Here is a 13,906-nt window from a genome sequence, read left to right as displayed (position 1 = left end):
ATATAAAGTATTTTATCTAATCACTAAATCACCTTATTACTCCAACATAAACTTTACTTAGTAAAACATTTTCAATGAACATTTACTTAAATAATAAATACAATTTATATGTTCAATTAAGATATTATTAAAAAAAATTATCCATGATTTTCTTTATACTTTTAAAGTTCTATATTTTCACATATATATTAGTAATTTCTCAAGCCTTATACTTATTGCATAAAAAAATAACTCATAGGAGTGGTCAGATGCCCTCCGTTGTAGGGATGGCAACGGGACGGGGCGGGTACGGGTATCATGATCCCATCCCCATCCCCATAATAAAAATTCATCCCCATCCCCATCCCCAAACCCAACGGGTATACAACTTTTGACTCATCCCCATCCCCACCGGGTAACGGGTATTTTCTTATACCCATACCCATACCCATTTTTTTATTGTTCCATATATCAATTAAATATTTTTTATAAAAAAAATTTAAAAATCACACCAACGGAATCATGATACTATCAAAATATTCAATATTAAAATAACATACTCTTTTTGATTTTCATGATGTCAAATATTAAGAAAAATATTATAATAGTATAAATCTCAAATTAAAGTATCAAATAACAACTAAATAAAATTCAAATAATTATATAAAAGCTAAAAAATTACACATTACTAAAATTTTATAATAACCAAAATATTTATTAATTTTACAAATGATCAGTGGTTTCATTTGCATTCGATCCACCTACACATAGACAAAAAATGAAAAATTAGATATGATATAATAATTGAAATTGAAAATTTTAATTACTAGAATATAATGTACCTTCTTCATCAGATTCATTTTCACTCATGAGAACATCTTTTCCTTTTAATTTTTTAACACCTACAAACACCAAATGTAGAATATTAGATGAGAATTCACAAAAAATACTAACAAAAAATATTAATAAATTTGAGTAACTTACCTAGATGGTTTGAGTTCCATATCCAACTTCTTGTACACATCAAAGCCTCTATAGTAAATAATTAAACATTATCATGAAACAAAAAATAAATAATAAATAAAATTATCATAAAGGAGTAAAGATAATTAAATGTGTGACCCAAATTTGAGAATATCCATTTGAACATAACATAACGGAAAAAAAATGTATAATTAAGATTATGATAAAGGAAAAGTACCTTGAAGATCTGCTTAAACCTTAAAGAACAAGCCAAACAATTAAAAGAGAGTAAAAAAGTGTATAACCAAAGTAACAAAAAGAAGAGCTACAAAATAAGAGTCAAACATTTTCATGAAAATAAATAAATAAATAAAGATAATCAAATGTGTAACCTAAAAATTATTTCATAGAATGAAATTGAGGAACACCTATTTGAACATAACCATGTACAGAGAGTAAAAATTATGTAATAAGAAGAAGAAAAATTACCTTCAAAATTAAATCTTGAAAAACAAACCAGACAATTGAGAGAGTAAACAAAGTGTATAACAAAAAACAAAGAGAATGAGAAATATGTTATATATATATATATATATATATATATATATATATATATATATATATATATATATATTATATTATATTATATTATATATTATATTACTATGTATATATATATTATATGTGTGGATATCTTATGTTTATATATATATATATATATATATATATATATATATATATATATAATTATTTATATATATTATATTATATTATATATTATATTATTATTACTATGTATATATATTATATGTGTAGATATCTTATGTTTATATATATATATATATATATATATATATATATATTTATAGATATATATTTATTTTAAGTATATATTATATTATATTATATAATAATATAAATATAATAATATATATTATATTATTATGTATATATATTATATGTATATGCGTAGATATTTTATGCTTTTATATATATATATATATATATATATATATATATATATTTCTTTTAAATTTTTATAAATTTGTCATGTTATAAATTTGTTTATAAAAGATCTCACTAGTTAAATGATTAATTTGTTTTATACGTATATATTATATATATTATATTATATTATTATGTATATATATTATATGTATATGTATATTATATTATATTATATTACATGTATATGTGTAAATATATATATATATATATATATATATAAAAGTATATTTTATTTATATGTATATATACTATATTATATTATATTATATTATATTATATTATATTATATTTTATGTGTAAATATATTATTTATTTATATATATTTTTTAGATTATTTAATAAATTATAAATAGTTTAGTAATTTAAGCGGGGACGGGTATTTGGGCGGGTATATATATATCCCCATCCCCATCCCCAGTTGAAAATTTCGGGTATTACCCATACCCATACCCATACCCAGTCAAAGCGGGGATTCCCGTCAAAACGGGGACGGGTTCGGATGATACCCACGGGCACGGGTTTATTTGCCATCTCTACTCCGTTGTCCTTGATTCTTAAGAACTATAAAATTATACATAATATAAATTTAACTATCTACCAATTTTTTCTCTTACAAAGCTAAATGTTCTTTTATTTATTAGAGTGATAGGTACACCAGTTAGGTTACAAATTATACATATTTAAAGGTATACTCATGTTATTCATAAATAGTTTAATCTTAATTATCCATATATCAAATCAAATTAAAAATATTATATTTTTTATACCTTAACATTTAATGGAATCATCACAACATATTTTCAACGAAACAAAAATCACATATTATACTACCAAGTTTCAAAATTTTCCGTTTATTATCAATTATTTTTAATATATCAAACTTACGTGCCATAATGAATAAACTAGAACGTAAAGTAAATAGAAGCTTAATATGTGAGCTCATTCTAAATTTCATTTCCATGTGTTTTAAAATATTTGTTCTGATCGTTCCTAAAAACTTGTTCCGTATTAAGTATGTTTTGTATAACTTGTTTGTTTCAAAATATATTTCATATATTTTGGAAAAGTTATTCAAAATATTTTGTTCCGTAAATCCTATTTTGAAAGTTTTATTATGAAAATCATTCGGGACATTTAAAAAACTTGTTTTAAAAGATTTTCAGAATTAATAATTTAAAAGTTAAATGATCACTTTGAAATTATGGGGTGCAACTAAAAGTTATGGGAATGGAGGAAGAAAAAAAGTCCAGAACCTAAGAGGACCGAAGTTACCCATTTAGATCAGGCCATCGATCAAGACTAGCCCATTTTGATTAAATATTATGATAACAAAAACGTGGTTATTACTTTTTGCACTCTGTCATATTTCTTTCTGTAACTGATCACTTTCCATTATTTTTTTAAATACTATAAATAACTCCAAAAATTTATTTTCGGAAAACAATCAACCCCTTCTGTTTTGGACAAAATTTTCCAAAAGTTTTTTGGTGGTGTGGAGGGAGAAATTTGATGGGGTGTAGGAAGCAATTACTTAAAAATATTTAGCCATAATGAATGATTCATTTAAGAGAAAATGTTGAAGAAAAGAAAGAAATTGAAAATGATATTTTTTTTTTAATTTTTTGTGTGAAAAAGAAAATAAAAGGAAGACAATAGATGTTTGCTTGTATTTTTGTTCCATGATTTTATTTCCTGGTTTTACTTTTTAATTATAAAATTGTTATCTTGTTTTTAATATTTATAAATTGTGCAATAAACACTTTTTCTTCGATTTATGTAAAAAAAACAAATTAATAATAATGTTTTTAATTCACATTTAAAAAAAGGAAATTAGGTAATAAAAAACTTTCCTGTCCATATACACCACGCAGTTGAGGAGTAACTTTCTTATTTACCATATATATATATATATATATATATATATATATATATATAAAATAGTATAATAATATATTTGAATAAACAAAATTCTAAAATACGTAAAGCACAGGAGCCAATATCTAATAGTACACAAATTAAATACTAGTTACTAGTTTGTCATAACATAAAAAAAAAGTTAAAGAAATGAATTGAACATTAAACATAATATATATATATATATTGAAACTAAAAATATAAAATAGAAAAAATTAAATATAAATTTGAATTTAAATTAATATATATATATATATATGTATATATATATATATTATTTAACCATTCCTATTTCTTTTATTAATTTTAATTAATTAAAGAAATAATTTTAAAATTAAACAACGACTTATTAAAATTTCAAAAGAATTCTAACTTGAATTATCACTATCATTATTCTATCTCTGAATTTTTTTATTTTTTTATATCACTTAGACTCATATTTTCAATAGGTCAAAGACTTCTCATTGATTTACTTGATTCACCCATGTATTGAAACTTCTTATTAATAATATAGAATTGAACCACCATTTTCCATAGAATTTTTTCCTATAATAATAAAAATCACGCTCATACGTACCTCACATATAAATGTAAATTTAAACTTCATTATCAATATAAATATGAATAGATAATCCACAAAATTATTTTTCCAAAAAGGTTTATTATTGAAAACAAATTATTGAGAGTCAAGTTAAAAACAACACACACTAGCAAACAACCATCTTTTACATTCGCAACAATTGAAACCGTTACAAAAAGTTAGCCCACATGGTGAGGTAATAATGTTGCGAATTCAATGATAAGAGAGAAATTAAAGTTCCTTCAATTCTCCATCATTTTAAAGCCGTTATTGAGTGTCATTTATAGGACACTTTAGATTAATCGGGAATCATGTGTTGTATATAATCTTAGACTTTTAATATTGGACCACCCCAAAAAAAATTGCTTATAATTAATTAACTAATTAATTATTGGGAGAACTTTAACGACATGACCAAAAGCCATATAAATTACACCTTTTTGCATAAAGTGTGTTGGAGTTGTGGTGTCTGTAACATTTTCGTCATTTATTGAAAAGTTGGTCTAAAGTTATGAACATAAACCAAATGATCTACCTCAGCCGTGTAGTCCTATAGAGGTAAAGAATAAAGGTTTTATTCATATGATTCTAAGAGTTGTTTTAATAACGTACTTCATCATTATAACCCAAGTTTCAAATCGTAATCAAGTATCACCGAAAGTTGTAGGGGTGTCACAACGCTAAATGGGAAAAAGATGAAAGGATCATGTAAAACATGGTTATGTTATTAACTTCAAGTTTAGGAACTGGTTGGAATTTTTAAGCAAAATTTCGACACCAAATTTATAAGTCTTAATAAATATATGATATATAGGATTCTTCACTCGATTTTGATAAGTTGTTGGTTTTTTTAGTGGAGAGAGTTGAATTCACAACCTCTTTTATCCTCCTTTCTAAATTTCATCAAACCAACTTTATTTCTCCAAATTGTTAGCGGGAGAGGTTGAACCCATGATCTTTCCCTCTCTTCCCTTCCTTCTAATTACTAGGCTACCTTATCACTCCTGATTCTTCACTCGTATTATATTTCATCGGTCACCAAAACAAATTTTTACTCTGACAACACTAATGCGTCTTTCAAGAGAAATACATCAAGAAAAAACAACAATATATGAGACTTGAGACAAAATCACATAAGAAATCAAGAAAACTTTAACCTGAAACTTTAATATAAGGAATTTATGGATTTTCATCCTTATATAATATTTAACTTTTTCATATTTATTAAATTGTGAGACTGTAACTCAGATCACTAATAATTATCTCATTCAATATATACCGGATTAGATATTTATATATAAATCCTTGATCATCATTTTGAACAATAGAACTCTAAATGATCTCATAACTAAGAAAATTAGTTTTTTTTTTTTTTTATAGCAACATTCAATAACAAAGAGAAAAGGCAAAAACATGTGTGTTTGGAATTCCATGCAAGTGGTGGTATTATAATAGACAAGTATACAGTGCAATGCCTATTTGGTGAGACAGTGCCAAGTCGAGTTTGGTCGCCAAAGAGTCTGATTTTGACTCCGAAAATCAATGTTGTTAACCTTTCATCATCAATCGTAATCCCTTATCCTACCCACCATATCCTTAACCAAGCTTCTTCCAACTCCTGCCAAAATAACCACACGAGAATTTTCCCTAAACATTATCAAAATATTTTAAGTGACACAATTTAGTTCATTTTTTTTTATTTGAATTAGATAAAGTTATCATAAATAGTAATGTGAAAATGATCCATATAATAAAAACTCGTGTACTAAAAAAAATTCCGAGACTTGCAATAATAATATTATAAGTAGTCTCAAGACTAAGACAAACCCTAAAACTGTTCATAAATATATTCAAAATGCTTTGAGTCTTGACTCAGATAGAGTTAGATATATGATCGACTTAATTTATTTTTACAGATAAAATCAACCCTTGATAAAATTAGTCATTTTACTTATGAAATGTTAAAATCCCATTTTAATATTAAATCCGTTACACCAATCTCTTATATTTTTTGGTCCGTCGGTGAAAAATGGGTCCCCTTTTGTAAAGCAAAGGTGAAAAGAATAAATAACAACCCATGAATGAAAATGAATCCATATTGATTACATTTTTTACATATTCATCGACTTTTAGAGCACCACCCACTCTTCTTTTCATGGCAGCTGGTCAAAAGTGGGTCCCCTTTCTATAAAGCAAACGTAAGCTGGATATGAACCACAAGAGGAATGTACCATTGACCACAATCACCATTTCTGATCATAAAAAGTATAAAGTACAAGACCAAATATCTCTAGGTTTAATTTCTAATGAGGTAAATTTTTTCAACTTTCAAATTACTAAATTGTGTCGAGGAATGAATTTAAATTGAGTGAAGAAGTTTGATGTACGGATACGATAGGTGTATCGAATGCAATATATATCTGATATATTGATATGTTTTTTTTTAAAATAATAGGATACGATATATAATATATATAGTTTACAAAGTGTATAGTTATTCTAAAAATTGTGATAAATTTATAATTGTTATTGTGTGAATCCAAATTAAAATTATATGTATTAAAGTTATCAACATAAAAAATTATAAAATATTGTCATCGTAAAAGTATTATCGCTTTGTAGACTACATACTTCATTGGTAAATATCCGTAAAACATCCTAAAATATCGAGCATGGATATATATCGGATACGAACATATGATCTAAATTAAAATATCGATACATCATACGTGAAAAAAATAATGTATTACTAGATACAAATTCACTTACGTTTTCTATGTTCAAGTGAAAAATAAAGTAATAAGGGGAAAATAAATAGAAATATTAAAAGAGTAAGTTTATGTTAATCTTTTTGTTTGTAAATATATTTTTGTATAAGTTTTCGTAGTTTTATTGTTGGTTATTAAAAATGTGAAAAAACAGGAGAATGAACAAAATATAGAAAATAACTGAACACATAAAACATATAAGAGAAAAATATTATAAATGGTGGAGTTTGAAATGAATGGTAAGAGAGGTGTGATCAATAGAAATGCAGAGAAGGATGTTATTAAAGAAATTACAACCGACACGGTAAAATGCTTTTTGACTCAATTAAATATAGATGAAGTCACATATGCTAAAGGATCTCAAAGACATAACAAAAATAGCTAACTTCTATCTAAGTGAATTAGAATATGTGGCTTTACGTAATAAGAGCATATTCCCACATCCAGTTGGGTCATTAAGTATAGTTAGTTTAATTATTACATTTATTATTTATCTTGAAATTCAAAGTTTCGTCATAATTTTTCTATTTTTATTAAATGTTTTAGAAATTTAAGAAAGTTGATATATATTTAAATAATTATTTTGATGCAAACTTTTAAATAATATGAAACTATGGAATATACTCAAGTGGATTTACAGACAAGGTTTGAAAGGGAAATGAAGATTTCAGAGTTCATATTTGAATTTTTGTTTTTGTTTTTATATACTTGTCAATGTTCCAATTAATTAATTAATGTCATTAGAATCAATTATTAGTATTATATGTTTTGGTGTTAGAAGTCTTTCATCAATTAGAGATAAAACTAATTCATAATATATTTTTGAATGTAAACTTCACTTTACAAGTCAGATTTGTGAAGTTAAGTTAGACTTAAAGTCCACTTTTTAACATATTAGATTCATAGGTTAAAATCTATATTCTAGCAAAATTTATTGTTTGTTAGACCTATGTTTATCGAGTTGTTATCGGATCACTCATTAGTGTCTAGTCCTATGTACGATATGTATATACCTTAGTGCGAGGATGATGTATTAAAAGTCCTACATCTACTATACTAATTCATAATATATGAGTGCGTACAAACATTACCTACAATATTATATGGTTGAGTTAATCCTAGAGTTAGCTTCACCTTAAAATTGTCACAATTATAAGTTAAAATTAAGGAGAAAATGCAATATTTTAACAGTCCTATATCTTTGTATGAATTATTGTTTTTACGATACTAGTTAACATATGTATTTATAAATTGATCTCGTAAGCTGAAGCGTAGTAGATTGATTCTTATTATATATATAATCATTAATGTTTGGGCGAAGATGTTACTATTGCCGGTGAAAATTATTATGGGGGTCTGTAAATCATCAAGACCTATATTTTGAAATTTTAGCTAAGAAATTGGTTGAGTTTTAAAAATATGCATAGAAATCAAGTTTCTCTTTTGAAAAACATTAATACACCTGAAAGTTAGGTATTCATCAATCTCAGAAATCCTCCACTTATAATATATTGATTATATCAACGCTTAAAAAACCCAAGTAAAATAAAACCCGTAGTATATATATATATATATATATATATATATATATATATATATATATATATTTTTTTTTTTTTCAATATTGCATATTGAATTTTGTAATCATTTTTCAATTATTTTATTTGGCCTTTTCTACAATTGTTTTCTAACAAAATCAATCATTTTAAACATAACAGATAATACTGTTACCCACTCTATTATTTTTGCATTTAGACACATTATGAAGTTAATCAATACACATGATCCCTAATCGTTGACCTTGTGATGCATTTTTCATGATAATCGAAGATCACAAGGTGCAGAACGAAAGGATCATAGTATATCTAAGTTATTAGTTCCTTCCTAATAATACAAGAAAAGTAGGACCACCCCCCTTAATAATAATAGCCACCAAGCAATGCACACCCGATTCTGGATCCGATAGAAGAAAAGGATTTCATGTCCTTTTGTGTCGGTTTCTTCATTCACCCATCTTTCCAACCATGAACAAGAAACCCTCAAGAAACCTCCTCACTCCAAAACCAAACCCTTTTAATCAACGTTAGCCACAACAAAAAACACACCACCTTAACCACAACAAACACAATCCAAAACCTCTCTTCTTTCTTCTTTCTTTTTTGTAACTCCGATCCAACTGGACCCGTGTTATGGGAAACTGCGTGTTCAAAGGTTTTCACCACAACATGTCCGAAGACATGATGGTGAAGGTGGTAACCTCAAACGGAGGCATCATGGAACTCTTCTCTCCCATAACTGTGGAGTGCATAACCAACGAGTTCCCCGGCCACGGCATCTTCCGGAGCCGCCGCGACATCTTCTCGGAACCGCTGCCGAAAACGGAAGAGCTCCACGGCGGCCAAGTCTACTACCTCCTCCCTCTCAACCCTTCTTCTTCCAGAAAGAGCATGACACGACAATTATCCGATGTGGCCTTAACTCCTTACCGAATGTCCACGTGCGACAAAAGCAACAATAACAACAACAACAACGTGTACACGGAACCAGAAGTGGTCCCCAGATACAATAGTGGTGGAGTGTGGAAGGTGAAGTTGGTGATAAGCCCTGAGAAGCTGTCAGAGATCTTGTCGCAAGAGTCGCGGACCGAGGCGTTGATAGAGAGCGTGAGGACGGTGGCGAAGTGCGGCAACGGCGTTCCGTCGTCGGTGGCAAACTCCGATCAGTGGAGTTTGGCTAGCAGTTGGAAAGGTTCTATGTCGGAGAAGATGGGTGTAGAATAATAGCAAGCTAAAATTAATTATTTGATTTATTTTTCCTTTTTGACTTTTTGTTTAGTGTTAACAAATCTGATTATTATCTTTTTGTTTGTTTGTTGGTGGACGTGTTAAATATTTCTTTTTAGGTGTCGTACGTGTGTGTGTGTATATATGCATGTGAAGTGAGATTTGTTTATTTATTTTGTTAGATGGTATGAAAATAACAGCAGATTACATAGTGTAGAGAATTATATTTTGCATCTTTTTTGCGTTAACATAGATATACTACTATATATATATTGAAATTATATTTTATTAAATGAAGTAAGATGACAGCATAATATGTATTACTTGACATAACAGTATCTCATTATTTAGTGGCATGTCTTTAAGATTGTGTTAGATATTTAACAAACAGGAATCAAAACACAAAATTGAGATACTAATTAAAAGTTCTTATTGTCGATTAATATTAGATAATTAAAGTGGCATAATATTAGGAATTAACACTATTCTTTTTCATCAGATAAGGAGACAAAAGCTACTTGATCCTTTAGATGATTTTAGCATCTTTCGATTAATCTTTATCGGTGATATTTCATTTTCTTATATTTAAACTTGCATCACGAGGTTTCATGAATGTGACGAAGGTTGGAAAATTGGATTCTGCATTCGATAGTGAAATGTTTATGAGTTGATGTGTGATAAGATATGATTAGGTAGATGAATAGAAGATTAAAGATTCCTCTCCTGTTCGTAATTGGACTGATGAGGAGTCGTGAAATGGTTGAATTGTCAAAAGAAGAATGGAAAAAAGGTTTCGTTGTTCCTTCTTAAAGTGAATCAAAACTTTTCAAAATCGTTTACTGTTCACTTTGTCAAAAAGAACATTTCAGCATAAATTTAAAACTACAATAAATCATATTTCAAGGTGTTATTGAATTAACAATATGGAATAGTTAATTTTATTCTAGATGATAAATTTTCAAATTCTCATTTTGTAGTGTATTTTTTTTTCCAAAATGCCTTCTTCAAAGTAGATAATCCAAAAACTTCTTAATACATCCTGATAACAGTTTTCAGACAGTGTAAAGGTTTCAAAAAATGTAACTTTGACGTTCCTAGAAAAGGGAGAGGTGCACACAACAATTTTGGAGGTTCAAAAGGTAATAATGAATGCATAAAAGAGGCCTATATTTGGACACTTAAAGTCCATATCTATTTTACGTTGGCTGGAAGCAAGAAAATAAAAAATATGGCCCAGACTGATATTAGTGGGTAATAAAACCCCGAATTAGTCAAAGTGCAAACTGTTCTACATTCATGAAATTATCGAAATTAAAATATAATTCTTAAGGTTATAACTTATAAGTCGTTCGTCACTCAAATTAATTATGTTGCTAAATTTAATCTTTCTGAAATTTAATGAAGCACTGTTTAAATCAATTGAAAGAAAAAAAAATGATATTTTTCAAACTTTCGAAGAAAACACATTTTAAAGTAACTGAAACTGAAATATCCAAAAGCATATTTTTTTGCAACGAAGAAGAAGATTGCAATATAACAACAGAAGATTATAGTAGAATAGACAAAATTGATACTACGCATAAGAATAGGGTAATTGGATTGGTAGGGTTGTGTGAAGTAAATTGCAGCACACGATAGGAGACTAAGTGCATTCTCTTATTGTATAAAGTGTTGGATTGATGATCCGCAACTTAAAATCAAACACACTTTTTTGAGAATTCTGATGACTCATTTTCTGATAACTTTGCCGACCATTTCACTTAATAAGATGTCCTTAGAGACAACTTGGTTGATGCTAATTAAGAACAACCGCTTATCTTGAAAACAAATCCTTCTAGAACCAACAAATTCGGTTGATAACTTCGCACCACTGATTCATCTTTGTATAGGTGCTAAAATTTCGAATGATATTGTTCATAAATGTTACAAAATTTATTTAAAAAGTGTAAATTTGATATATATATATATATATATATTTTTTTTTACTTTTTTATATTTATAATTTTTTGAACTTTTTATTAATGTCAATTTTTTTATATTTTGTGATGAAAGTGACTGGTATTAATTAATATATTATTGTCTCAATTTTAATAGAGAATATATGTTCCAGCCAAGGTAAATTTAGTCAACTAGAATATACAAGGAGTAATCTCTTTTTTCCTATTTCAGAGAGTCCCTTTTATCCTTTACTTCTAAATTCCCAAATTCATATCGTCTTTATTATTCTAAAAATCCTTCATTTTTTTCACTCAAATATATTTTAGTGTCCCTCATTTATTGTTGACCAGCTTCTATGTGTAATTGTCTTTATTATTATTAATAATCAAGTCGATATTTTACCTAATACATTATAATTAGCATTGAACTTACAAGATTCAATCAATTTGAGTTTTATCGACTCAATTTGGATCTGGTAACACCATTAGAGATGTCAACGAGGTAAGATACGAGTAATAGCTCTCTCGTACTCTACCTAGTAGATAAATATCTACTTTAAATCCATATTCATATCCGTTCAGGTATTTGTTATGCGAGTACCTGCATATTTCTTAATATTCATGGATACCCGCAAGTATTTACAAAAAGAAAAATTAATATTTAACAATACGTTTTAATCATAAATCAAATAAAAATACAATGCATAACATTTATAAATTTCAAACAAAGTGCAAATAATCCATTTAAATAGTGTTGAATGATAGTTTACAAATAAATGTAGATTTTTTAAAACCAATTGATAAAAAATAACTCATTTAAAATCGATGTGTGTTAATGTTTTAATCATTTTTTTAAATTTAAATCAGAGTATAGCATGTATGGATATCCACGAGTACAGATACTATGATACCCGTACCCGCCTCATTAACATGCGAGTATAAAAAATACTCGTACCCATTATCGTAGGTATCCATTTTTAATACTCATTTCCAACCCGTTATGGATTTTATCCGTGGATACTCATAAATATGAATTTTTTTAACATCTCTAAACACCATAATATAATATCGTCGATTTAATATATTTTTTCAATTATATAATAGGACATTGTTGATATTAAAAAATAGATCCTTAGCACCCTCTTATAATCCCCTCAATTTTGGTTCTTTGTTTCCAGAAAAATATTGAACAAAAGATTCACAAACAACACAAACATCCCAACATCACTTCTCATTACCAATGTGTACGTTTCTAGCACTATAGACACCTTGCATCCATACTACATAGGTACCATATCAAACATGCTCTTTTCTATTATAACGAGTGAATAAAGTAATACAAATTTTGGATTTTTTTTTTTTTATAAAAAATGATTGTTTATCAAAGTTTATCGAACAAAACTTTATCAAAGGATATTTTTCATTGTGCTACTTCACCCATATGGTTATGCTATAAATTAAATCATTTTTTTTTTAATTTATTTGTTTTCCTTTCCCTGTTTATGTTTGTTAAAATTAAAAAAAAAACGTTAAAATAAAAAAATCAAAACATTTTGGTAACTTAAATAAAAATGAGTTAATTTTATTTAATTGATTTTATTACAAAAAAAATCAAAAATTTCAATTAAGAGTAAATTAAATTTATTATAAAATTTAATTAAAATATTTTTGTTAGATTACTTTATCAATGTTGTTTCTTTCCATTTATTAAACCTTGGCCTTTCAAACCATTTTTAAAAAAACAAAAAACATAGTATTAACTACACCTTATTTTTTGTATTAGGACACTCTTTTTTTCTTTTTCTTTTTTCTCTCTTATTTTTTCTTTCTCTCTCTCTCTCTCACCCTCGTGTCCTTTCTAGTAAGTATCAACCCATGCAGATTTTTATTTATTTTTTCCCATAAACTTGATTAGGCAATGTTTTATGATTTTAGTTCGAACTAGTTTGCCTCAAATAACTAAAACTTGTTCCA

At 27.0% G+C, this 13,906-nt stretch overlaps 1 protein-coding gene across 1 annotated transcript; it reads left to right on the top strand.

Moving 5' to 3' along the window:
- Nucleotides 1–8,993: 8,993 nt before the first annotated feature.
- LOC114166050 lies at nt 8,994–10,228 on the top strand. Its single transcript, XM_028050700.1, has one exon. It carries the CDS (start codon nt 9,402–9,404, stop codon nt 9,990–9,992), a length of 591 nt encoding a protein of 196 aa, XP_027906501.1. The 5' UTR covers nt 8,994–9,401; the 3' UTR covers nt 9,993–10,228.
- Nucleotides 10,229–13,906: the final 3,678 nt, after the last annotated feature.

This window comes from Vigna unguiculata, chromosome 10 (assembly GCF_004118075.2).
Source record: "Vigna unguiculata cultivar IT97K-499-35 chromosome 10, ASM411807v1, whole genome shotgun sequence".
Classification (NCBI taxonomy): domain Eukaryota; kingdom Viridiplantae; phylum Streptophyta; class Magnoliopsida; order Fabales; family Fabaceae; genus Vigna; species Vigna unguiculata.
The sequence above is the reverse complement of the archived record's forward strand: the minus strand, read 5'-3'. Positions and strand labels throughout refer to the sequence as shown.

What these genes read in the sequence shown, in the direction of transcription:
- LOC114166050 (XM_028050700.1), top strand. Translation starts at nt 9,402, where the DNA reads ATGGGAAACTGCGTGTTCAAAGGTTTTCACCACAACATGTCCGAAGAC.